Here is a 27284-nt window from a genome sequence, read left to right as displayed (position 1 = left end):
GAAAGCGATTTAGGCTCGGTTTGGCATCGCTGAACTGTGCTGCGCTGAACTTATTTATATTCCCTCCGATCCTAAATTGTTGTCGAAATATTACATGTATCTATACGTTTTTAAAAAATAGATACATTCATATTTTGTCAAATTTGAGTCAAGAATTTAGGACCAGAGAGAGTAATCAGCTATGAAAAAATACACACGAGAGCAAGTATAAGTTGGTTAGCCAAACATAAAAATAGGCAAAAACTGGTTAGAAAAACTAGATTAATATAATCCACCACAATGCCAAACTCAGCCCTTAGAAGTAGGGAAATCGAACTGAAGAAAATGTAGTCCAATTAAGAAGGTCATAAAATGTACTCCACGTATAAACACACTCTGAATGCAACGAAAAGCCCAAAATATAGGTTATGGGCCACAGCCCAGCCCAGCTCGAGCCATGTGCTAGTACTTGCCAGCCAGTGGGACTTTCCCTAAAAAAAACATGCCAGTGGCCTCGTCCTCTTCGTCTCCCCCCCTAAATCGCAGCTGGGAGCTCGCCGGAGAATCCTCCTCCGCCCTCCTTCCTTCCCTTGCTCCTTCCTGCGAATTTCCTACTCCATCCGCGATCTCCCGCTGCCGGCCGACCAAGCTTGGCGCTGCCGGCGAGATGCACCGGCGCCGTCAATCTACAGGCATCGACGAGGGGCCAAGGGCGCCGGCACTCGATCGGGTAAGACCGCAACTGAGATCAGTGTACTGACCTGGACCTAGGGTTTATGGGCCTGCGCTTAATTCAGGTAACCAGAGAGATAACTTCATCTTAATTTTGCCAGCCCCCCCCGTGTTGAACATCTATCTCTTTTGCGATGCCCGGTCCGGATTGCTTGCTGCATTACCTATTGCAAAGAGTAAGCCAGTAAAGCATCTAACTACTCCCTCTGTTCCATAAAGATTTTCTCTTCTCATGGAATTTGTCAAGCTGCCACATATCCGGATAAAATACTATGCATGAATCTAATATACTAGTAGTTCAGAGCTAAAGATGGACAACATAATGCTGCACTCCGTTTTTCAAGTTATCTTCAGCCAGCAGACTTTTCCCCTCCTGTGCTTGCCATCCAGATCTAACTTGACCACTAGTGCCCATTAACACACACTCCCTCCCTTCCATAATTCTTGTCGAAATCTTACATGTATCTAGACACTTTTTAGGAATAGATACATTCATTTTTGGACAAATTTGAGACAAGAATTATGGAACGGAGGAAGTAATATTGAATGTCTGAATATTATTCGCACAACCTCAACTCCATGGTTCAGTATTGGGGCATTGACCTTTAACCCGGACAAAGTGAAAGCATTCTAAACTCACCTATATTTTTCCAGTATTCTGAACCCGTCGCTCCCGCTGCCGGCGTCACCGTCACGCCGCCCAATCCAGCCGCTGCGGCAGCCAAACGCAAGCGGCGGGGCGTTCCGGTAACCGTTCAGGCCGGTGCCACGTCCTCCGGGTTCCTTCCTGAGGCGGCGGGTAATGACGGCCCGAAGCGGCTGAAGGAGACGGTTGTTCCAAGACCAGCGCCTTCCTCCACCACCTCTGCCGGTCGGAGAGCCCACCGCGAGCTACACGATGCCGCCGCAAGCAATGTGTTTGAGGAAACGCCGGAGAGGTAAAAATTCCGACCCCCTCTCCGAATGTGTTCCGAATAGGATGATTTTTCTTAGTTATTTCGTTTTTCATTGTGTAGTTACTATTTGCATTCGGTTTCGACATCGTATGTGAATATTTTGGATGAGAATGCGGTCAACATTGATACCGCACTTGGGGCATTTGATGCCGGCTTGAAAGAGGGTAATGAAGAGGGTGGGGATGATAATGAAGTGGAGGAGATTGAGAAAGGGGTCATCTAGGTTCTCAACCAAATCATTCAAAGAGATCTTTGAATTACACGGATATTGAGGATGTCGCATTGGTGAAGGCATGGGACTGTGTGTCACTTGATGCGGTGGCCGGCAATGATCAAACCGGAAAGAGGTATTGGCAACGAATCGAGGACATGTTTCATCGTCTCATGCCGGTAGCATCAGCACGCTCATTGAGATCACTCCAAGCCCGTTTTGAGATAATCAAGAGTTGTTGTAGCCGTTGGAGTGGTTGTTTGAATCAAGTGAGGAATGCACCTCCAAGTGGTTGCACTACTGATGAATATGTGAGTCAATCTGTCTCAAATTTGTTTGTCTTGTTGTTCACTATGCATGTGCTCACAATTGCAATTTTTGAAATGTAGGATCATATTGCAATGGAGAGGTACAAGCAAATGTCAGCATCCAAAAGCAAACCATTTGTGTTTCAGCATTGTTGGAAATTACTTGAACATAGTGAGAAGTGGAGGTTGAGGGATCAAGAAACACCGCCAAAGAAAGGGGCCTTTGTTGAATTGGATTATAATGATGATAGAGATGCGTTGAAGGGAGAAATAAACCAGGGGAAGCCCGATGGAAGGGAGAAGGAGAAGGCCAAGAAGCAAGCCGAGGCCACAAGCTTGAGGGAGAAAATTGGTGGCAAGAGTATTATCTCCGAGGCCGCAAGCTTGAGGGAGAAAGAAACCATTTGTGCTCCAACATTTTTGGACTTGGTGAAGTCAAAGGAAACCTTGGTGGCCAAACTATTGGAAACAGAAATGGCCATGGCCGAGAAGAAGCACCAAGACGAGATGGCAAGGTGGCAAGAACTCCGGGAAGTTGAGGAGCGCAAGGTCGCCATTGATGAGAGGAGAGTCCTTCTCGAGGAGAACAAGGTGATGGCGGAGATCCTTGCCGAGGAGAACAAGGTGATGATGATGGATCCGAGAACAATGGACCCGATGTCAAGAGAGTGGTGGGATATAAGAAGAGGTGAGATCTTGCAACGAAGAAGGCAAGCTAGTGGTGGTGCTACTTCGGCTGGTGGTGGTGGTGGTGCTTCGGCCGGTGGTGGAGATGGTGCCGGCAAGCTTGGCGACGACGGTGTTTGAAGTGGTCATCAGTGGTGTTCTTTATGAACTTCATCCATAATTCTGGGCTTGCGGCTTCAATTTGGTTACTCTGGTAGAATAGACTTGCTGTTTGCAGTATGTTCTTTAACAAGTCTCTCATCAGTTGTTATGAACATACAGCTCTATGTCATGTCTGAGTATTATGAGTAGCGCCAGCCTTTGTTTTGCCTTGTGGTGTGTAGCCTGACCTAACGTATCTCTTAATGCATGATGAATCAGTCACCTTTTCCAAATAAAAATGTACATAATGTTGATTGTCGTGGCACACCCTCTTTAGATGGAGCTCCACCACGTTGGTGGTTCCTATTTTTGTATACTACTGCATTTACATATTTCTTACATTCAGTATTGCATCGATAGACATTTTATATGGAGAGTTTGCTGCGATACCTTTCATCAAAGGATGCAAGCAAGTCTTCCCTTTTGTAGATATCATCATTTCAGTTCAATTTTTTTTCTCCAGAAACTCATGGCAAACCACCATGGTTTTCCATTCTTAATGCATCCAGCAAACTGTAATCTCTTTCATGCTTTCGTGCACTTCAGCAGTAAAACTATAGCAGGCCCTTCAGTAAGTAGTATTGCTTCAAAGATTTGAACATCACATCCATAAAAAATGTGTTTTAGTTATACATTCCCTAAACCTGACATAGTGGAGTTCCTTTGGTCCTAGGATTGAACCTGAATATATATGTACGCTTTTCTCTACACTTCTAACATATCGCCTGTTCATGAAAGAATCTATAGTCTTTTGTTGTGCGAATTGGTTGTAGCTGCTGCATGTTAATTTGATGAAGCTAGTGTGTTATGAATTATACAAAATACTTGTTTCATGGGGTCCATGTTGTGCGAATTTGCAGAAGCAGAGGACCATGGATGTTTACTGTTTGTGTGTTCGTCTGGAGATGGTGTGGACTTTCAAGCGTACAAAGCAGAGGACGAGGAATGATCTATGTTACACATGTACAGGAGTGGTTTTATAGATTCCATTGTTGTGTGTAGCACTGAGAATTCAGAGGTGCGAGTTCAGGGAAATTTCCTGGAAGGAAGTCTGGTTTAGGGAGGTTGGAACTTGGAACCCTGTTTAGGCCAGGGTCCTCTGCTTCTTCTGTAATTAATTTCACTTGCTCGTGCTTTTTACCAAATCTGTATTTCTCGTTGGAGTTTTAGTGACTCTATAATCTGTTGCTGTTCTTGAATAATTCTATAACAGTTAGTTCAAATTTCCTGACGAACTTTGAACAACTCTTGGTTTGAACTTTCAACAAAAAATTGACAAGCTTTCAGTAATTTTCAGTGGAATTTTAAAAAAATTATGATCTTTCTAAAAACTTAACCATCTTAGAAAAACACACAGAATCAAATTTCACCAACCTGCATAGAGATATACTTAGAAAATTTCAAAATTTTTGTAGTTATAAGCTGTCAAAAATTTGGTAAAAGGTAAAAAGAACACACGCCCTAACCGTCCCCTCGCTGGTTTCCTCCCCTGCTCGGCCGCCGCACTCTGCTAACAATTCAGGTTTCGTCTGCCCTTCCTCCTCCCTCCTCCTCTTGCTTCTTCTTCTCCCTTCTTTGACAAAGCTCTCTGTTTTCCTCTGATCTTATGCTCAGATCCTCACCATCTGACACTGGAATCAACCTTGGTTGCGTACAGGTACAGGATGGGGGCAGCATCCATGGAGACGGCGTCAAGGTGCAGCACGGAGAAAGAGAAGGGAGCTCACGTCTTCGAGATCTCCGGGTACAGCCTCAAGAAGGGCATGGGCGTCGGCAAGTTCGTCCAGTCGGCCACCTTCACCGTCGGCGGCTACGACTGGTCCATCCGCGTCTACCCCGACGGATTGACCGCGGTTACCAAAGAGGATGTAGCGTTCAGCCTCCAGTTCATGAGCAGCAATGCGGAGGCAAGGGCCTTCTACGATCTGAGGCTGGTAAAGCACGGGCGGTTGGGCAGGGGCAGCTCCATGAAGGAACCGATAGTAGGGGCAGCTCCATGAAGGAACCGATAGTGTTCAACTCTAGGGACGTTCATCTGGGTAGAAGTAGAACACGGGCAGTTGGATGCGTGCCAAGAAGTGATCTTGAGACATCAAAGTACCTCGACGACGATCGCCTCGTGGTTAGATGTCTGGTTATTGTCATCAAAGAGTCGTTGTTGACCAAAACCAGGGTTGTGTGCTCTGAAATCGATGTACCGCCGTCAGACATTACGGAGCATCTCGCCAAGCTGTTGGAAGCAAAAGAGCAAACAGATGTCACTTTCTGTGTTGGAGGGGAGACCTTTGAGGCACACAAGATTTTGCTGGCCATGCGGTCGCCCGTCTTCAAAGCAGAGCTCTACGGGCAGATGAAGGAAACGAATATGCAGGCTGTAACCATAGAAGACATGCAGCCTGCTGTTTTCAAGGCTCTTCTGCATTTCATCTATACTGATTCATTGCCTGGCTTGGATGATCTTGAGGGAGATGATAAACTGGAAATGATCAGGCATTTACTGGTGGCCGCAGATAGATATGCCATGGACAGGCTCAAGTTGGTCTGTCAGAGCATTCTTGGCAAGAATCTTGATGTGGAGAATGTGTCAACTACGCTTGCTTTAGCTGATCAGCATAACTGTGACAAGCTCAAGGACGTTTGCATTGAATTTATCGACTCTTCAGATAAGATGGATGCTGTGGTTGCTACCCAAGATTATGCCAATCTCAAAAGATCTTGCCCTTCTGTCTTAGTAGACGTGTTAGAGAAGACGAGTAGGTTTCGCAAAGCATAGTATTATCATCCATGCTAAGCTAAGTCTATAGTCACTAGGTGGTTAACTTCTTAGATTATATGTTGCTAGTATTCCCAGAGCATCTCATGCCAACTGGAACACATGGGTGCTAAGTTTACCTAGTTTCTGGCGCCATCTTTTTGTCAGTTTGCTGGACACATGGCTTGTCGAACAACAATGCGGAACTGTAATGGTGTCCGCAATTGTTGCATCTATTCTATTGTATTGAATCAACATCAGGTAGCAGGAGCATGTTATTGAGGGAACATAATACCTAGAAAATACATTGTTGAAGCTTGTTCGTAAATCCTAATGTTACCTATTGTACTGCATCTATTGTATTGAATCCACTGTCAACCAAGACAGTAGTCCAGTGCCGTAAGTTTGCATTAATAATTTCGAGATCCAACGTTGTCAACCAAGACTCTGACCTGAATGTGAAATTATACCAACATCTAGTCATTTATTCCTGCTAGCGTGTCAAACTTGGATCCCTGCTTTCCCATTTCCTTTCATCTTGTAAGAACTTGGTAAGTCAGTTAAATGGAAAGGAGATAGCCCAGTTTGAAAATTTTAATCATTTATTCATAATTTCTGAGATGTATTATCAACTATTTTGCATTAGCAGTTAGTCCACTTATCGATTAGCGATTGTAACACTGAGTTGATACTTTGTTGATTCTTTCACTTTCACCAAGCTAGCAGTCATCAGTCAGAGTACAACAAAATCAAGGTGCTGTGCATAAGAGTGAGTTCTATTTCATAGTTTCTTTCAAGGAAATAGTCATGATTAATTTTTTTATCTGATGGTTTCAGAGCATGAAAACAACAAGGCCTCAAAATCTAGTTAAACCAATGGAACTAGCTGGATGACCCTGCATTTGTGTGGCCAGATTTTGGATACTTTGAGGACTTGGATAGACATTGGTCTTCTTGCATTACTCGGAGCAATGAAACGACAAGAAGGGTACCCACAGAACAAAAAACACATGAAGGCAATGACGTATCCTAGAAAGCGAAATGGGTTTCTTTCTTTGCTTAGTCCATTATATTTTTTTTATGCAGCAACGGAACATGTTATATATTGCCATAGGGGGTCGAGAGAATTGACCAAAGAGAACAGATTACAAAGGACTGAAACTTGAGATGAACTAGAGAAGACAATTAGGTTTCGCAAAGCATGTATTGTCACCCAGCCCAGTTCTTAGATTATATGAATATCTTGCTAGTATACCCAGAGCATCTCATACCAACTAGAATCATGGGTGGTAAGCCTAGCTAGTTTTTTGCAGCACCTTTCGTCAATCTGTTGGAGACATGGCTCGTCGAACAACAATGTGGAACTGTAATGGTTGTATCTATTGTATTAAATCAGCGTCATGTAGCAGAAGTATGTTATTCAGGAAACATAACACCTAGAAACTACATTGATGATGCTTGTTCGTAAACCCTAATGTTCCCTTCAAGATTGAAATATCACAAGAGGCCCATACGCAGTGATTATACATATCAGTATACTTAAATTTGCCAGTTTCTTATACAATCAGTCAACGACATGCATGTAAAACATTTTGAGTGAGCATTTCTTGTTGATCATTCCCTGGAAAGTCTGCAACCGTTACAAGTTTGATGTTTAAATTGCAGCCAATTTATACTGATCCTTAAAAGTACAACTGTACAACAGATCAAATGATGGTACGGTCTGGCAATTTTTGGTCACTTGATAAACAAATTTCCTTTAATCATGGAATTGGGTTTGACTCCAAAGGCTGGGTATGATTTTGTTTCCCCTATTCCAGATTGATGAATATCAAGCTGGTAAGGTACGTTTACATGTTTTATGTTTTACTTGTGATATTTATGCAAACAGGGGACTGTGAGTTACTGTACCATCTGTTGCGACAACCAAGTTAGAATAGCAGCCAAGTATTATGCATCTTTTAGACCAGCAAGCAGGACGTAGGAACCTTCTTATCTTTTGGAATTTTTAAAGGAGGCACAAGCCTGAACAACAGCTTACATGAATCCCGAATTCAGAGCCAAACAGTGGCAAGATAACTCTGCCCTCCATTTGGTTATTACCTTTAATGAACTGCTTTGCGACCTACGCTTATGAGTAATTTGGATTAACCTGTAATAATATCAAGCATCATTTTCACAAGCAAGCAGAACATGTGAACTATCAACTCTGCTGGGGTTTTATCACAGCTGTAAAGATATCATGGAAATACACTGATAAGCTTCATGCACAATAAGCATGAAAGTTCAATTCTGTTCGCACAAGGCATTTTATTCCATTGTGTTCGCATGATGGAAAGGTTAAAAAAAAACATGAAAGTTCAGAGCTAACCAGGGTAAAGGGGAAAAGAAATCATATGCGACCGGGGTCGCTCCAAACTCGTTTACTATGAAAACTTTTTCTCTCACCAACGTTGTCAACCAAGACAATGGTCCAATACTGCAAGTGTACATCAATCATTTAGGAGTATTTGAAATTTGTGAGATGGTTATCCACTTATCCAACGTTATCAACAAAGACTCTGACCTGAAAATGAAATTATACCAACATTTAATCATTTATTCCTGCTAGCGCCACTTCTTTTCCGGGTTTAATCTTGTAGTAAGAACTTGGTATTTCCGTTAAACAATTACGGAGGAAAGGGGACAGCCCGGTTTGAAAAATCTGATCGTTTCTGAGATGTATTGTCAACTATTTGCATTAGCAGTAGGCCCGCTTACCGATTAGGGACCGAGTTGATGGTTGATTGAGTCTTTCACCAAACTAGCCAGCAACAAAACCAAGGTGCTGTGCATAAGAGCTGAGTTCTCTTTCATAGCCAGCGTGTCAGTTTGTTGGACACATAGCTTGTTGAACAAAATTGCGTGGAACTGTAATGGTTCCATCTACTGTACTCCCTCTGATTTATATTAATTGTCTCAAATTTGTCTAAATATGGATGTATCCATGCAGAAAAAACGTCTACATACATGTAATATTTCGACAACTAATATCGATCGGAGGGAGTATTTTTTCTGAGAGGTTCCATCTGTTGTATTGAAACCAAGGTAGCAGGAGTATATTATTGACGGAACATAAAACCACAAATAGCAACTGCATTGATGCTGCTTGTTAATAAATCGGAGTATATATATCTATACAACCTTCATGATTGAAAGATTACTTGAAGCCCATACGCAGTAATACTTGTTAACCGATGAAGATCCTAACCAAGTTAGGTTTAGCGTGTATAGCTGTTGCCGGATGGTTGTTACTGTAGCATATCCGGCAACACAACAACCTTGTTGTTATCCCTCGTAAATCTCTTGTAATCCTTATCTAACCGAGAGGTGAATATAAATATGGGGCAGGCCGGTGAGGATTCATCTCACGGCAACACAAACCAATTCTTCTAACTAGCTATACTAAAACTTGTAAGGTTTTATCACGGTTGTAATGATATCAGGGCCAGTTCTTTTTAGTTTCAGCTTCTCCAAAAACGGCTTTAGCTTCTCTACCCGTAGAAACTGTGGTGGGGAGAAGTCTCTAAAAAAACTGTAGTCCAGTTCTTTTCGGCTTCTCACATCTTAGCTTATTGTCTGAGTTGTTTGTTGAAAAGTCTGTAATACCCCTATTTTAAAATTTTGTCTTGGCTATTTGTATTAAGTTATTTCGTACAGATTTGCCACACATATGCAGGCCAAACCGATATATCACACAATTGTAAAGTGCTAAATAGAAAAACACATAGCGCATAATCCTAGAGCAATAGCATCTCGTATTGTGGCATTGTACCATGGTATTCCAAGGAGTATTTGCAATCATGTCAGACATTTGCCATCATTTATCACAAAACAAATCCACTGTAAAATCTCACAAAAACATGCCAAAATGCATATTGCAACGGGGGATGCAGTAGGGACTTCGGAGGACAGAATCAACACAGGGCGGAGGCGCTACAGGAAACAGGGGCGGCGGCGCCACGAATCAGCACGGGGCGGCGCCGGAACATGCGGCGGCAGCCGCGGCGGCCCACGATCCATGCGGCGGGGGCGGCGCCACGAAGCAGAAGGGGAGGCGGCATCCCACACGGCGGTGGTGGTAGGGCTTCCGACGACGGCGGTGGCAGGGCTTCCGGCGGCGGCGAACCCTAGACGCGGTTACGCAGGGGAGGAGACAGGAGATGAAAGGAGAGGAATCAGGGTCGTCATGTGCGAATCAGTGTGATTTGTGCGAATCGGTACGGTTGCATTTCTGAGGTATTTAGGCTTCCCTTTTAGGGCAAGGAAAGGTGGAATTTTTCAGAAGTTCGGGAAGCTACCTTGGACCAACCTTTTCTCATACGAAGGATTTTTGAAGTTGGGCTGCTCTTAGAAACGGTTTGAAATCGAGTTTTTTTTAGCTTAAACTGCAGCTAGAAGCTGGTTTAGAAGTCGAAAAGAACTGGCTCCACGGTTGCACTAACTAGCACTGCATTCTTCCTCAGTGATCTGAGCAAAAATAAGCCCAACCTGAGGCCAGACAGTTTTGGCCTGGCCTGCTTAGCAATGATGGGCTAGGTCTGGCCAGCGGATTCCTGCCCGGGATGGATAGAGAACCGACACATGGTCGAATGGCTAACATGGCTGGTATGCATGCCAGGGTTCCACGTACTCTCCACAGTCGCAATCTCTGGTGCCTAACCTCCTCAATTAAAACATGCCGAGTCTCTCTCTGGCCATTCATTATAAAGCTTCATGCACCAAGCTCGTTTCCAACTTTGTCAACCAAGTCCAAGTGGTCCAGTATTTTGAGTACTGTACATAAATAATTTATTATTTACAATTCCTGAGATGGTTGTCCAACGTCGTCAACAAAAGATAATGGTAGCTTTCTGACCTGAAAGTGAAATTACACCAGCATTCAATCATTTATTCCTGCCAGCGCGCCGAACTCGCGTCCCTTGCACGTTTCTTTAATTAAGAGTAAATTTCACGGAACCTTAGGCTTTGAGGCAGTGTTCTTCATGAGGCACATTTTTTGCTAATTTGTCTGCAGAATCATAAGTTTTGTGTCTATTTGTCTCACATCATCCAAAATAACGATGCAAACGATTTTGCAGTTGTCGTCGCACGGTGCTCCGACACTGGGGGCGTGCGGCCACGGCCCTCTTTTAGGTTCGGCAGGGGCGTCGGGGTTCGCCCCGGCGACCGCCGGCACGGCCGATGAGCCCTGCGGGGCCGGCAAAGTGATGTACTAGGGGTGCGCGCTAATCAAAGAACACATGCACGCACGTTTTTACCATGGTTCGGGCCACCCGGAGGTGTAAAACCCTAAGTCCTGCTTGTCTGAGCTAGTATTGATTATGGATCAAGTGTTTACAACCTGCCGGGGGAGGGTCCCCGGGCTCTCTCTCTTCCCTTGCGAACGCTACTTGCTACCCTGAACCAACCCTTGAAAGCTTGGAGCCTGTGACCCCCGAACCTCTAACCGGAACTGGAACCAAGACCCAAGCAACCCCTTTGACCGCTGGCGAGGGTCCTCCTTTTATACCCAAGAGGATGCCACAGGTGCCACGGTGCATGGGCTACAAGTGTCGAGCGGGGAGGCATATAACTCCCCCCCGTTGAGCTAGTGGCGCGCATGGACGCCACCTCCGGCGCTAGGGGTCTAAAACCCGCTAGGGGTCTAAAACCCTAGAGTAGGATTGGACAGCCCAACGCACCCGGAAACCTTCCCCCGGGAAGCGGCTTCCCGGGAGGTGCCCGGGCGAGAATATTCCCCGAAGCCCCGCTAGCCCTTCCGGGCTGGTAGCTTGCCGGGCTGCTCGTAGCCGCTGCCCGGGATGGAACCTTCCCGAGAACTCGGGGACAGGGCCCACGCGTCGCGCAACGGTGGTACCCCGGGTGCCACTGGTGCGACAGTAGCCCCCGGGCATGGGCCGGCATCGCCTGTTCCTGGAAGAGTCTTTCCCGGGTCGGTTGCCGGGCTACGCCCTCGACCGACGTGTGGGCCCCGATTTGCCGCGGGCCTGCGTCCCTTCGCTGCCCCGTGTACAGCGCCGTTGCAGATGGAGTAGTGGGCGCGTGATTTCCGCCCTAACTTCCCCTCCCCTAAATAGGAAAGTTAAGGCCACTCCGCGCATTACTCCTAATAATTAGGAGTTATCCCCGCGCACCCGTAGGGTACGGAACCGGCCGTTACCAAACGGCCGGGTGATATAAGGCTTTTACTGTTGCCAAAAGGGGAAAGACACTCTGCCCCCACGGCCTTCGTCTTCATCCCCTTTCGCATATCGCATCCCAGCGCCCCTGCTAGCTTTCGCCTTCATTCCCCATGGCACCCCCACCACCAGAAAGGGTAAGGAGGTCCAGGTCTCAAAGAAAGCCGCGGCCAGCAAGAGCGATGCGGCAACCAAGGCGGCCGCCGCCAAGGACCAGAAGAGGCGGGAGATGCGGGCCACGCTCGCCTTCTACCGCCCCGGCTACAACGGCGAGGCGCTGGGGAAGGTCCGGCATGCCGTCGCCTCCAACTTCAACGAGCATGGGGAGACGCTGATCTTCTCGGCGGGCGTCGAGCACCAGGACAACGACTTCCGGGTGTTCGCGTGCTTCCTCCTCAGCGGCCTGGTGCCGCCCTTCTCACTATTCCTCCACGCACTGATGGAGTCCTACCAGCTGCGGGTGGCGCAGCTTCACCCCACGTCGTTGTTCCTCCTTGCCACCTTCCAGTTCCTCTGCGAGGCGTTCGTGGGGGTGATGCCGTCGGTGGGGCTCTTCCGCCACTACTTCTACCCCCGCATTAACAACGCGAAGGCGATGTCGTCGGGGTGGTGTTCCGCGCCCGCGACCAGATGAAGTCTGAATTCATCGTCCGGTCGGGGAAGAAGATCGAAAAGGAGTGGCGGAGCGATTGGTGCTGGGTCCGAGTGGAGGACCCCCAAGAGTTCATCCAGTCGCCGACGGAGCTACCGCAACCCCAAAATGGCTGGCAGGACAGGTACCACCTCGACGCTGACCTCCTCCCCATTGTGGAGAAGATCAAGGCACTGCGGCTAGCGGGGCTCACCGACGTGGACGTGGCACGCACCTTCGTCCACCGGCGTATAGCGCCGCTTCAACTGCGCTCCCGGCCCGCGTGGATGTACACGGGCCCCGGGGACAGGACACGCCCTCCAACACGATGTGGCAGTAGCTACTCCCGGGGTGCCCGCCGGTACCCCGGCAGCACCCGCGCCCACAGGGGTCGCCGGAGCCTCGGCAACGGTCTTCCCCCATGTAGCGGGAACCTCCCCAGGATTGGCTCCCAGCACCGCGGTGGCATCACCGTCGACACCCGCGGCACTCCGGGTCACGACGATCACGCGGGCACCTACGGCACCGCCTGCTCGGGGGGTCTTCCGGGGCTTCGCGCTCCGGCGCAACCCCACGAAGTCCAACTCGCCGGCGGGTGCCAGCAAGAGGGCGAGGCGGTGATTCTTGCTTAAAAACGAAAGGGCTAAAGCACTCCAGCTTCGAAGCTGGAGTTTGCAACTTCAAAACTACAGGTTTGAGCCCTCCTGCTGGGTGGGCGCTTCCTTCGTCTATCGTATGTCTCGCTTGGCTTCGTCCCGAACCAAGGAGGCATGATGGCGATTCCCCACCCGACACGCCAAGCAAGAGGGTGCGCGCAGATGCCAGCGGCGCTGCTGACCCCACCGCTGCAGGGGTCAGCAGCGACGCAATCACGCCCGATGACGGCCCAGCTCCCACAGAGGCGAGGCCGACAACTGGTACGTCTTCTTCACTCCTCCTCAGCTGCATTTTTTCAGTCGTTAGTTGAACTTATGAACGTACCTCTTTCTGCAGTGAGCGGCTGCTCGCCCGCGGCAAGCCTCTCGGAGGCTCTCGCCGGCACGGGCAAGGCAGGAGAGGTCACCCCCGCAAGCCCGTCAGCCGCGCAAGGTAACCACCCTGGTCACCCTTGTCCATTTCTGACAGCTCTGTTGCTCGCCAATCCTCATGCTTCTCATTGCTGCAGGCACGAGTGCGCCCGCACCTGGAACGGGCGCCACCGTGGTTGATCTTGACCCGGTCGTCAAAATCGCGAGGGCGGAGGTGGAGCCGGAACCGGCTCTCACGTCAAGCCCCACCACGACAGAGACAGTGGCAGCGGTGGACACCGCCGCCACTGAGACGGCACCTGGCGACGCGCCCGCGGCTTCGGACGTGACTGGCGCGGGCTCACCTGCCGCCCAGCAGGAGACACCCCCCGCCGGGAGCAGGGAGGCTTCCCCAGCCCCGGGGTCCCTGGGCGCAGGCGCAGGGGAAGTTACCGGGGAAGGGCAGCAAGACCCCCGGGAGCAGGCTGGCGACCCTACGCACAGCCCTGCGTCGGCAGCGGGGGCTTTGTCATCCTCGGCTGCTCTCGCTGGTACCGACCTCGGCACCCTCGCCGGGGTCGCTTGGAACCCCATCACCTTGAATCCGAGCATCTTCGAGCGGGGGCACCGGTTCCTGGACGCCGTCAGGGACCAGCAACAAGCCTTCGTCACCTCATTCAACGAGGTGAGGGAGCACCACGCCGCTGCCAAGAACCAACTCGGCGAGGTGCGGAAGGCCGTGGAGAGGGAGCGGCAAGAGCTCTCCCGGCTGCGTGAGGAGGCGCACCTCGCCCGGGAGGAGGCGCGCCTCACACGGCAGGCCTTGGAGGATGCCCGGGAGCCGGTGGTCCCGGAGGCCGAGCTCCACCGGCAGCTAGAGGCCCAGCGCATGGAGCTTCAGGGGAAGCTAGACTCGATGGCGGCCACCCTCGAGGCGACCAGGAAGGAGCATGCCGAGGTGGTCGCAACGGCCCAGACCCGGCTGGACGAGAAGAGTGACCGGATCGCCAACTACCGTGGCGAAATCCAGGGCCTTCACATCATGCTGGAGGTGCAAGTCAAGGCCACTGAAGATGCGGTGGGAGCGGCGGCCTGGCACAAGCTCCAACTTGGCTCCGCCAAGGACAGAGCGGCTGGACTTGAGACCGAGTTGGCCGCCATCCGGGAGGAGCTCGCTAAGGCCGGCAATGAGATCGCGGTGAAGACCGCGGAGTTCGCGGCGATGGAAGGCAACGTCCGCAAAGCCAAAAAGGCCACGCACGATGCTCGACTCCATCACGGCACGCTGATCGGGCAGCGACAGATTGAAACGGACGTTTAGCGCCGTTTGAACAATGATTAGCCCATGTAATCGTTCGACTCTTAGTCAATCAAGTTTTTCAACATGTTCATTTTCTAGTTCTTTGTTCCCGGTGCTGCCGCGCGGGGCGGCCCTACTAGCCTTTGCGCATTTTGCCTTGTGTTGCAGGGGACTCGCGCGCCTCACCCTTGACCAGACCAGGGACCCGGGACGGACCCGCGGTGCCGACCTGGGGTCAAGCGGTAGCGGGGAGCCACTCCACTTGCGGGGTAACTACTCCAAGCCGTGTCCTTCCGGGACGGATCCACGAAGCCACACGGGGAGCGCACTCCCCCCGCAAGCGTCCTTCTAACACTTCGGCTACGCACAGGATCTGGGGCCACACCCATCGAGACAGCGCTCGATTTCGCTCAGTTCTTAGCAAATTCATCGTTCATGTTCAAGCACTTAGCTTTTTCGTCCAGTCCGATGCTTCGGGATGTTTGCCGAAAAAGTGCGCCTGGAGCACTGCCTTACTAGGGACCCACTCGCGGGTACCTGTTCAAGGAAATCTGCTTCTGAGGGATATGGCAAGAACGCGGAGGCAGGATCGCCGCCGGCGGCAAGCGCCACCGACGATGCTCCCGCGGCAACCCTCGCCTTCAGGGGGGAACCCTGGCCTGGGAGGACTCCGCCCGGGAGCTGTCGCAAGATGGCTATAACGTCCTCGCTGCCAACTACACCCCACCTGGAGCTGCGGCACGGGTGGCGAGGAGGTTATAGCCTCCCGGCGACAACCCCCACAACTGGGGAGACATGGTTTTTCTGGGGAGCTCGTCCCGAGGGGTGTAACAGCCCTCGCTGCCCGGGAGCAAAACTGCTCGAGGGCCGTGGCAGGGACGCGGTGATGGCCGGAACGGGCGGCAGGCGCCGGCACCGGCGCCATCACAGCATCCTCGCAACGACCCGCGCCTGAAATAAGGCTCTCTCAAGGGGAATGCGGCCGGGACACTATGATAGTGCACCCTTCGGCGCAAGGCACGGATGGCATGCACTACCATAGTGTCTCCGCGGCAGCCCCTGCTCCTTGCGGAGGTGTCTTATGGAGGGGTGCGGCAAGGGCACTGCGGCAATGCACCCCGTCGGCGCCGGACACTGATGGGATGCACCACCGCAGTGCCTCCGCGACAGCCCTCGCCCAGGAGCCACCCGCTTGAGGAGGCGCGGCAGTGCACCCGTCGGCGCAGAACGCTGATGGCATGCACTACCACCGTGCCTCTGCGACGCCCCTCGGGGTGTGCTCGATGGGGTGATGCGGCAAGGGCATGATGGCAGTGCACCCGTCGGCTAAGCGCTGATGGCATGCACCACCATCGCGCCTCTGCGGCACCGCCCGCCTTACCAACCCCTCACTTGGCTTCACTCTGAGGCGTTCCATGGCTGGGGCGTGCCTTTTATAGGCGCGGGGGAGGGACTTGCCACCGCGCGCGACGGATCCGCGAGGCACCCGCGGCATCCCTCCCTTGAAGTGCAGTACAGTCTCCGCCACCACGCATGCCAAGCCGATGTGGTACACGTGGCGGCGCCCTCCCGAGTCAGAAGCCTGGGAGTGCGGTGTGTCCCTTGTGTTGCGGTCGTCCCACACCACAAGGCACCGGTGCATGCCACGATCCGTGGGCAGCCCACAGGTATTATAGTGCACAAGATTCCATCTTTTCTTGCAGGTTCAATTTTTACCAGGCCCAACGTGCTGCAAAATTTTCAAAATCCACGAAAATACAAAGCAACATGGACAAACTCCTCCTGCCTCCCAGCCCCCGGGCACAAAGGGGTCGATGCCAAACTTGGATGTGAGCATTTCATTTCCCAAGCGCAGCGTGTGCGCGGTGCACGTTGCGGGGAGCCCGGCAACTGCATGTCCCGTGCCGGAACGATCCGGCAACGAGTTTATGTTTTCGAGGCTCCAGCAGCCCCCCTGCTCACAACCAAGTATGGAAAGGCACTTTTGTGCATTTAAAGCAGGAGACAGAAGAATGAAGAACATGCGAATAAACAGGACAACTTTAAAGCTCAAGAACGAAACACTTATCTTTATTCACAATAACTAGTGGTTTACACACGGGGGCTGCCCGGCTACACTAGTTCGAGAGGTATGCATCGGCGGCATCACCTGAGGATCGGGCTCCGCCACTTCACGGGTAGAACTTGTGCAAGTGCTCAATATTCCAACTATTGGGCACCGGCAAGCCGTCTTCGGTTTCCAGCCGGACAGCCCCCGACCTGGTCACCTGCACTACCCGGAAGGGGCCCTTGTTGGGAATATGTCCTAGAGGCAATCATGTATGATGTAATTCCCAATGTATTCATAAATATTATTAAGTTGTCCTTATTTGAACATCTGATATGTATCATTGAATATGTGATTTGATTGTGGAACTATGTATTCATGTTGTTCATACTAAATTGTCCTTAGTCATTGAGGTTGTGCTGGACACATAACCTAGACTAATGTGAAAGTTGGCTGATGACTCGGTTCCACTTGTCATGGGCATGGTGATGTCATTCCAGCTTACACGGACTCGGCTAAAGAGTTTAGCGAGTCGGACTGACCCATATTGAGATGCAACGAGTAGGTCGTCATTTGCATGTCTCAATCAATGTAATACTTAGACCTGAGGTTATCGCACAATCCGAGTTGTGGATCACCAACTTAGGTTCTGTCAAACGTTGTTCCGTAACAGGACAGTTATAAAGGTAGAGTTCGGGTTGACTGAGAATCAAGCTGTGTGATGTGGATAACCAAGATGGGATTTTGCCCCTCCGACTGGAGAGATATTCTCTGGGCCCTCTCGAGTGATATGATTCGGGAAGCATGGCCATGCGCGACTTGGTTAACTGTTAACCGGGTCGATCGACTAAGAGTTAGTCGGATGAATCGTATATCACAGATCGAGAAGAGAGTTGAACTATTAAAGGGATGACGATTAATCGCTTATAGTTCGACAAGGTATATCGTGAGGCAAAAGGGACTAAGACGTATGTCACATTGGAAGGTACGTCGTCATGACTCGATGGTACTTGGGAGTCGGCACGTTCTGCTAGGAGCCGCTACCGATTGATCGATTGTGAGTCGGACTCCAATCGTGTCCAAGTCGCCATGAGCCTGCGGGGTCACACACTTAAGAGCGGGAGCAAATATTTGGTCGGGTTGGACCCGAACTGGAATTGGGCTGACAATGTGAGTTGGACTCGCAGGGTGGATGGGCCACAAGGCTTGGAGCCCACTTCCACTCGATATATAAGCAGGGGCGTGGGATGCCTAAAGGGCAACTGTTTTTCCACTCTCATGCGTTGAGAACCCTAGCCCGATTCAGTTCAACCGTCGCACCGGACCTAGCAGTCCGCCGCCGGAGCTCCTCCTCGCACGTGTGGATACCGGTAGAGGTGCTGTACGTTCAGCACTTCGACGATCGCGGGATTGGATCGGCTGGATCGGATCGAGGGACTGCACTGCATCAAGGCGCCGCATCGATAATCCGCAACTGCGCGTCTAGTGGTAATACTTCGACGATCGCGGGATTGGATCGGCTGGATCGGATCGACGGACTGCACTGCATCAAGGCGCCGCATCGATAATCCGCAACTGCGCGTCTAGTGGTAATCCTCGTGGCCTTCTACCTCGGCTAGATCTTGGGAGTTCGCGTAGGAAAAGTTTTTGTTTATCTCTACGCGCCCCTTCAGCCCTCCCATTTCGGAGTCAACTTGTTCCCGACCTTCGTTCCTTGTATCCGGCGCAGGACAAGGTCTCCGTTCTCGAGCCCCCGGGGACGGACTCGCCTGTCGTGATAACGACAGAGTCCCTGCTGGTAGAGCGCGGCTCGCACAGCAGCCCGACATCGAAGCTCTTCGATGAAGTTTAGTGTTAGGTTCGTTGCATAGGAAACAAAAAAATTTCCTACGAGAAGTGCGGAAGAAAACCCAAGGAATATATATACTAGATTGTATGGTAACGGAGAGGGATCCATGAACACCCATAACCCTCGTAGACCGCTAAGCGTTACGATCACGAGATCGTTGTTGGTGTAGTGGAACTTTCAATGAGATCAATCTCAGTGCCGAACGGACAGCACCTCCTTGGTATCCACACGTTCAGCTTCACGTTGTCTCCTCCTTCCTCGATCCAGCAAGCGAGAGGGAGAGGTAGACGAGATCCCGGCAGCACGACGGCGTGGTAACTATGGTGAATATTCTCACGGGCAGGGCTACGCCGTGCGCATGAGAAGAGGAGGAGAGGAGGGCTCAGGGGAGAGAGATCCAACTGAAAGCTTGGGGTGTCTCTCTCCCTTGCCCCCCCTTCTATTTATATAGGGGTAGAGGAGGCGTGGCCGGCCAGGACTATCCCGTGGCCAGGACTCTCCGGCGGCCAGGACTCTCATGCGGCCAGGACTCTCCCGCGGCCAGGACTCTCCTCCTGGCCGCATGGGCCCTGTGGGCTAGCCCCTCGGCCCATTAAGGCCAGGGTGCTCCCTCACAGGCCCATTTAGCCCAGGGATAGGTGGGCCTCAAGGTGGAACCCTCCGGATCCCTCCGGAACCTTCTAGAAGCTTCCCGGTCAAAATCGGGAAATATTCCAAACTTTCCAAAACCCTGAAAACAACTTTCCATATATAAATCTTTATCTCCGGAACATTCCAGAGCTCCTCGTTGCGTCTAGGATCCCATCCAAGACTCCGAATCATAATTCGATATCATCATCATTTATCTCATCTAACCCAAGCAACATGAAACGTTAAGTGTGTGACCCTACGGGTTCGAGAACATGTGGACATGATCAAATATCAATAACCAATAGCGGGACCTGGATGTCCATAATAGTTCCCACATATTCCACGAAGATCTCATCGGTTGAACCACTATGTCGAGGATTCAATTAATCCAGTATCCAATTCTCTTTGTCTCGCGATATATTACTTGCCCGAGATTTAATCGTCGGTATCGCCATACCTAGTTTAATCTCGTTACCGGCAAGTTCTCTTTACTCGTTCCGTAATATAATACCCCCGCAACTAAACACATTAGTCGCATGCTTGCAAGCTCATTAGGATGTTATATTACCGAGAGGGCCCAGAGATATCTCTCCGTCACAAGGAGTGACAAATCCCAGTCTTGATCCATACAACCCAACAAGCACCTTCTGGGATACCTGAAAAACACCTTTATGATCACCCAGTTACGAGATGACGGTTGATGCCCACAAAGTATTCTTCCGGTACTAGGGAGTGGCATGATCTCATGGTCTAAAGAAATAATACTTGACATAATAAAACATAAGCAACTTAAACTTAAGTGACACGATCAAAAGCTATGTTTAGGTTTGGGTCTGTCCATCACATCATTCTCCTAATGATATGATCTCGTTATTAAATGACAACACATGTCTATGGTTAGGAAACCTTAACCATCTTTAATCAACGAGCTAATCTAGTAGAGGCGTATTAGGGACACGGTATTTGTTTATTTATCCACACATGTATTTGAGTTTCCAATCAATACAATTATAGCATGGGCAATAAACATTTATCAAGAACAATGAAATATGATAATAACAAATTTATTATTGCCTCTAGGGCATATTTCCAACATTTAGATCGTCGGCCCTTTGCTCGTGTTGGCTGGTGTTGCCGTACGCGCGTACCCGGGGAGATCCATGCTTGAGCTCGAGGGGCAGCACCGCTTCTGCCCCGTAGACAAGGGCGAAAGGAGTTTCGCCCGTTGCCCGACGAGGTGTGGTCCGGATGGACCACAGCACGGGCTGGAGTTCTTCGACCCAGTGTTTCCCGTGGCCTTTGAGCTTGTCAAAGGTTCTCGTCTTGAGCCCCCGCAGCACTTCTGCGTTAGCTCGCTCCGCCTGTCCGTTACTCCTTGGATGAACCACGGACGCAAAGGGCAACTTACTGCCCATGCCTTCGCAATAGACCTGGAACGCTGCACTTATGAACTGCGTGCCGTTGTCGGTGATAATGCCGTTAGGCACACCAAACCGGCACATAATGCTTTTGAAGAACTTGATGGCCGCCTGGGCGGTCACCTTCCGCACTGGTTCCACCTCTGCCCACTTGGAGAACTTGTCGATGGCTACGAACAAATATTCGTAACCGCCAACCGCTCTCGGCAGCTTGCCGACGATGTCGAGCCCCCAGACCACGAACGGCCATGAGGAAGGGATGACATGCAGGGCCTGTGCCGGTTGGTTGCTCTTCTTCGAGTGAAACTGGCACGCTTCGCACATCCTCACCAGCCGCTCCGCGTCGGCCAGGGCCGTGGCCAGTAGAAGCCGTGCCGAAACGCCTTGCCGGCTAAAGCCCGGGAGGCTACATGGTGTGAACATGTCTCTCATCAGTTGTTATGAACATACAGCTCTATGTCATGTCTGAGTATTATGAGTAGCGCCAGCCTTTGTTTTGCCTTGTGGTGTGTAGCCTGACCTAACGTATCTCTTAATGCATGATGAATCAGTCACCTTTTCCAAATAAAAATGTACATAATGTTGATTGTCGTGGCACACCCTCTTTAGATGGAGCTCCACCACGTTGGTGGTTCCTATTTTTGTATACTACTGCATTTACATATTTCTTACATTCAGTATTGCATCGATAGACATTTTATATGGAGAGTTTGCTGCGATACCTTTCATCAAAGGATGCAAGCAAGTCTTCCCTTTTGTAGATATCATCATTTCAGTTCAATTTTTTTTCTCCAGAAACTCATGGCAAACCACCATGGTTTTCCATTCTTAATGCATCCAGCAAACTGTAATCTCTTTCATGCTTTCGTGCACTTCAGCAGTAAAACTATAGCAGGCCCTTCAGTAAGTAGTATTGCTTCAAAGATTTGAACATCACATCCATAAAAAATGTGTTTTAGTTATACATTCCCTAAACCTGACATAGTGGAGTTCCTTTGGTCCTAGGATTGAACCTGAATATATATGTACGCTTTTCTCTACACTTCTAACATATCGCCTGTTCATGAAAGAATCTATAGTCTTTTGTTGTGCGAATTGGTTGTAGCTGCTGCATGTTAATTTGATGAAGCTAGTGTGTTATGAATTATACAAAATACTTGTTTCATGGGGTCCATGTTGTGCGAATTTGCAGAAGCAGAGGACCATGGATGTTTACTGTTTGTGTGTTCGTCTGGAGATGGTGTGGACTTTCAAGCGTACAAAGCAGAGGACGAGGAATGATCTATGTTACACATGTACAGGAGTGGTTTTATAGATTCCATTGTTGTGTGTAGCACTGAGAATTCAGAGGTGCGAGTTCAGGGAAATTTCCTGGAAGGAAGTCTGGTTTAGGGAGGTTGGAACTTGGAACCCTGTTTAGGCCAGGGTCCTCTGCTTCTTCTGTAATTAATTTCACTTGCTCGTGCTTTTTACCAAATCTGTATTTCTCGTTGGAGTTTTAGTGACTCTATAATCTGTTGCTGTTCTTGAATAATTCTATAACAGTTAGTTCAAATTTCCTGACGAACTTTGAACAACTCTTGGTTTGAACTTTCAACAAAAAATTGACAAGCTTTCAGTAATTTTCAGTGGAATTTTAAAAAAATTATGATCTTTCTAAAAACTTAACCATCTTAGAAAAACACACAGAATCAAATTTCACCAACCTGCATAGAGATATACTTAGAAAATTTCAAAATTTTTGTAGTTATAAGCTGTCAAAAATTTGGTAAAAGGTAAAAAGAACACACGCCCTAACCGTCCCCTCGCTGGTTTCCTCCCCTGCTCGGCCGCCGCACTCTGCTAACAATTCAGGTTTCGTCTGCCCTTCCTCCTCCCTCCTCCTCTTGCTTCTTCTTCTCCCTTCTTTGACAAAGCTCTCTGTTTTCCTCTGATCTTATGCTCAGATCCTCACCATCTGACACTGGAATCAACCTTGGTTGCGTACAGGTACAGGATGGGGGCAGCATCCATGGAGACGGCGTCAAGGTGCAGCACGGAGAAAGAGAAGGGAGCTCACGTCTTCGAGATCTCCGGGTACAGCCTCAAGAAGGGCATGGGCGTCGGCAAGTTCGTCCAGTCGGCCACCTTCACCGTCGGCGGCTACGACTGGTCCATCCGCGTCTACCCCGACGGATTGACCGCGGTTACCAAAGAGGATGTAGCGTTCAGCCTCCAGTTCATGAGCAGCAATGCGGAGGCAAGGGCCTTCTACGATCTGAGGCTGGTAAAGCACGGGCGGTTGGGCAGGGGCAGCTCCATGAAGGAACCGATAGTAGGGGCAGCTCCATGAAGGAACCGATAGTGTTCAACTCTAGGGACGTTCATCTGGGTAGAAGTAGAACACGGGCAGTTGGATGCGTGCCAAGAAGTGATCTTGAGACATCAAAGTACCTCGACGACGATCGCCTCGTGGTTAGATGTCTGGTTATTGTCATCAAAGAGTCGTTGTTGACCAAAACCAGGGTTGTGTGCTCTGAAATCGATGTACCGCCGTCAGACATTACGGAGCATCTCGCCAAGCTGTTGGAAGCAAAAGAGCAAACAGATGTCACTTTCTGTGTTGGAGGGGAGACCTTTGAGGCACACAAGATTTTGCTGGCCATGCGGTCGCCCGTCTTCAAAGCAGAGCTCTACGGGCAGATGAAGGAAACGAATATGCAGGCTGTAACCATAGAAGACATGCAGCCTGCTGTTTTCAAGGCTCTTCTGCATTTCATCTATACTGATTCATTGCCTGGCTTGGATGATCTTGAGGGAGATGATAAACTGGAAATGATCAGGCATTTACTGGTGGCCGCAGATAGATATGCCATGGACAGGCTCAAGTTGGTCTGTCAGAGCATTCTTGGCAAGAATCTTGATGTGGAGAATGTGTCAACTACGCTTGCTTTAGCTGATCAGCATAACTGTGACAAGCTCAAGGACGTTTGCATTGAATTTATCGACTCTTCAGATAAGATGGATGCTGTGGTTGCTACCCAAGATTATGCCAATCTCAAAAGATCTTGCCCTTCTGTCTTAGTAGACGTGTTAGAGAAGACGAGTAGGTTTCGCAAAGCATAGTATTATCATCCATGCTAAGCTAAGTCTATAGTCACTAGGTGGTTAACTTCTTAGATTATATGTTGCTAGTATTCCCAGAGCATCTCATGCCAACTGGAACACATGGGTGCTAAGTTTACCTAGTTTCTGGCGCCATCTTTTTGTCAGTTTGCTGGACACATGGCTTGTCGAACAACAATGCGGAACTGTAATGGTGTCCGCAATTGTTGCATCTATTCTATTGTATTGAATCAACATCAGGTAGCAGGAGCATGTTATTGAGGGAACATAATACCTAGAAAATACATTGTTGAAGCTTGTTCGTAAATCCTAATGTTACCTATTGTACTGCATCTATTGTATTGAATCCACTGTCAACCAAGACAGTAGTCCAGTGCCGTAAGTTTGCATTAATAATTTCGAGATCCAACGTTGTCAACCAAGACTCTGACCTGAATGTGAAATTATACCAACATCTAGTCATTTATTCCTGCTAGCGTGTCAAACTTGGATCCCTGCTTTCCCATTTCCTTTCATCTTGTAAGAACTTGGTAAGTCAGTTAAATGGAAAGGAGATAGCCCAGTTTGAAAATTTTAATCATTTATTCATAATTTCTGAGATGTATTATCAACTATTTTGCATTAGCAGTTAGTCCACTTATCGATTAGCGATTGTAACACTGAGTTGATACTTTGTTGATTCTTTCACTTTCACCAAGCTAGCAGTCATCAGTCAGAGTACAACAAAATCAAGGTGCTGTGCATAAGAGTGAGTTCTATTTCATAGTTTCTTTCAAGGAAATAGTCATGATTAATTTTTTTATCTGATGGTTTCAGAGCATGAAAACAACAAGGCCTCAAAATCTAGTTAAACCAATGGAACTAGCTGGATGACCCTGCATTTGTGTGGCCAGATTTTGGATACTTTGAGGACTTGGATAGACATTGGTCTTCTTGCATTACTCGGAGCAATGAAACGACAAGAAGGGTACCCACAGAACAAAAAACACATGAAGGCAATGACGTATCCTAGAAAGCGAAATGGGTTTCTTTCTTTGCTTAGTCCATTATATTTTTTTTATGCAGCAACGGAACATGTTATATATTGCCATAGGGGGTCGAGAGAATTGACCAAAGAGAACAGATTACAAAGGACTGAAACTTGAGATGAACTAGAGAAGACAATTAGGTTTCGCAAAGCATGTATTGTCACCCAGCCCAGTTCTTAGATTATATGAATATCTTGCTAGTATACCCAGAGCATCTCATACCAACTAGAATCATGGGTGGTAAGCCTAGCTAGTTTTTTGCAGCACCTTTCGTCAATCTGTTGGAGACATGGCTCGTCGAACAACAATGTGGAACTGTAATGGTTGTATCTATTGTATTAAATCAGCGTCATGTAGCAGAAGTATGTTATTCAGGAAACATAACACCTAGAAACTACATTGATGATGCTTGTTCGTAAACCCTAATGTTCCCTTCAAGATTGAAATATCACAAGAGGCCCATACGCAGTGATTATACATATCAGTATACTTAAATTTGCCAGTTTCTTATACAATCAGTCAACGACATGCATGTAAAACATTTTGAGTGAGCATTTCTTGTTGATCATTCCCTGGAAAGTCTGCAACCGTTACAAGTTTGATGTTTAAATTGCAGCCAATTTATACTGATCCTTAAAAGTACAACTGTACAACAGATCAAATGATGGTACGGTCTGGCAATTTTTGGTCACTTGATAAACAAATTTCCTTTAATCATGGAATTGGGTTTGACTCCAAAGGCTGGGTATGATTTTGTTTCCCCTATTCCAGATTGATGAATATCAAGCTGGTAAGGTACGTTTACATGTTTTATGTTTTACTTGTGATATTTATGCAAACAGGGGACTGTGAGTTACTGTACCATCTGTTGCGACAACCAAGTTAGAATAGCAGCCAAGTATTATGCATCTTTTAGACCAGCAAGCAGGACGTAGGAACCTTCTTATCTTTTGGAATTTTTAAAGGAGGCACAAGCCTGAACAACAGCTTACATGAATCCCGAATTCAGAGCCAAACAGTGGCAAGATAACTCTGCCCTCCATTTGGTTATTACCTTTAATGAACTGCTTTGCGACCTACGCTTATGAGTAATTTGGATTAACCTGTAATAATATCAAGCATCATTTTCACAAGCAAGCAGAACATGTGAACTATCAACTCTGCTGGGGTTTTATCACAGCTGTAAAGATATCATGGAAATACACTGATAAGCTTCATGCACAATAAGCATGAAAGTTCAATTCTGTTCGCACAAGGCATTTTATTCCATTGTGTTCGCATGATGGAAAGGTTAAAAAAAAACATGAAAGTTCAGAGCTAACCAGGGTAAAGGGGAAAAGAAATCATATGCGACCGGGGTCGCTCCAAACTCGTTTACTATGAAAACTTTTTCTCTCACCAACGTTGTCAACCAAGACAATGGTCCAATACTGCAAGTGTACATCAATCATTTAGGAGTATTTGAAATTTGTGAGATGGTTATCCACTTATCCAACGTTATCAACAAAGACTCTGACCTGAAAATGAAATTATACCAACATTTAATCATTTATTCCTGCTAGCGCCACTTCTTTTCCGGGTTTAATCTTGTAGTAAGAACTTGGTATTTCCGTTAAACAATTACGGAGGAAAGGGGACAGCCCGGTTTGAAAAATCTGATCGTTTCTGAGATGTATTGTCAACTATTTGCATTAGCAGTAGGCCCGCTTACCGATTAGGGACCGAGTTGATGGTTGATTGAGTCTTTCACCAAACTAGCCAGCAACAAAACCAAGGTGCTGTGCATAAGAGCTGAGTTCTCTTTCATAGCCAGCGTGTCAGTTTGTTGGACACATAGCTTGTTGAACAAAATTGCGTGGAACTGTAATGGTTCCATCTACTGTACTCCCTCTGATTTATATTAATTGTCTCAAATTTGTCTAAATATGGATGTATCCATGCAGAAAAAACGTCTACATACATGTAATATTTCGACAACTAATATCGATCGGAGGGAGTATTTTTTCTGAGAGGTTCCATCTGTTGTATTGAAACCAAGGTAGCAGGAGTATATTATTGACGGAACATAAAACCACAAATAGCAACTGCATTGATGCTGCTTGTTAATAAATCGGAGTATATATATCTATACAACCTTCATGATTGAAAGATTACTTGAAGCCCATACGCAGTAATACTTGTTAACCGATGAAGATCCTAACCAAGTTAGGTTTAGCGTGTATAGCTGTTGCCGGATGGTTGTTACTGTAGCATATCCGGCAACACAACAACCTTGTTGTTAT

General features: G+C 48.3%; 1 protein-coding gene and 1 pseudogene across 11 annotated transcripts; both read left to right on the top strand.

Moving 5' to 3' along the window:
* Positions 1-467: 467 nt before the first annotated feature.
* On the top strand, positions 468-6148 carry LOC104581300 (BTB/POZ and MATH domain-containing protein 1). 11 transcript variants are annotated; one of them, XM_024461135.1, is made up of 4 exons: positions 468-709; positions 813-887; positions 1366-1649; positions 1728-2032. In XM_024461135.1, the coding sequence occupies exons 2-4, from the start codon at positions 846-848 to the stop codon at positions 1888-1890; spliced, it is 489 nt and encodes a 162-aa protein (XP_024316903.1). In that variant the 5' UTR covers positions 468-709; positions 813-845; the 3' UTR covers positions 1891-2032. The 11 variants fall into 11 exon arrangements, 8 of the variants coding, with proteins under 8 accessions (XP_024316903.1, XP_024316902.1, XP_024316904.1 ...); XR_002964821.1 differs by adding exons at positions 2268-3066; positions 3875-5280 and having other exon boundaries at positions 471-1649; positions 1728-2189; XR_002964820.1 differs by adding exons at positions 2268-3089; positions 3875-5280 and having other exon boundaries at positions 472-1649; positions 1728-2189.
* A 15144-nt stretch (positions 6149-21292) lies between these two features.
* On the top strand, positions 21293-24335 carry LOC100834622 (annotated as a pseudogene).
* Positions 24336-27284: the final 2949 nt, after the last annotated feature.

Source organism: Brachypodium distachyon, chromosome 3 (assembly GCF_000005505.3).
Source record: "Brachypodium distachyon strain Bd21 chromosome 3, Brachypodium_distachyon_v3.0, whole genome shotgun sequence".
Lineage (NCBI taxonomy): Eukaryota > Viridiplantae > Streptophyta > Magnoliopsida > Poales > Poaceae > Brachypodium > Brachypodium distachyon.
This window is presented reverse-complemented; position numbering and strand designations above follow the sequence as displayed.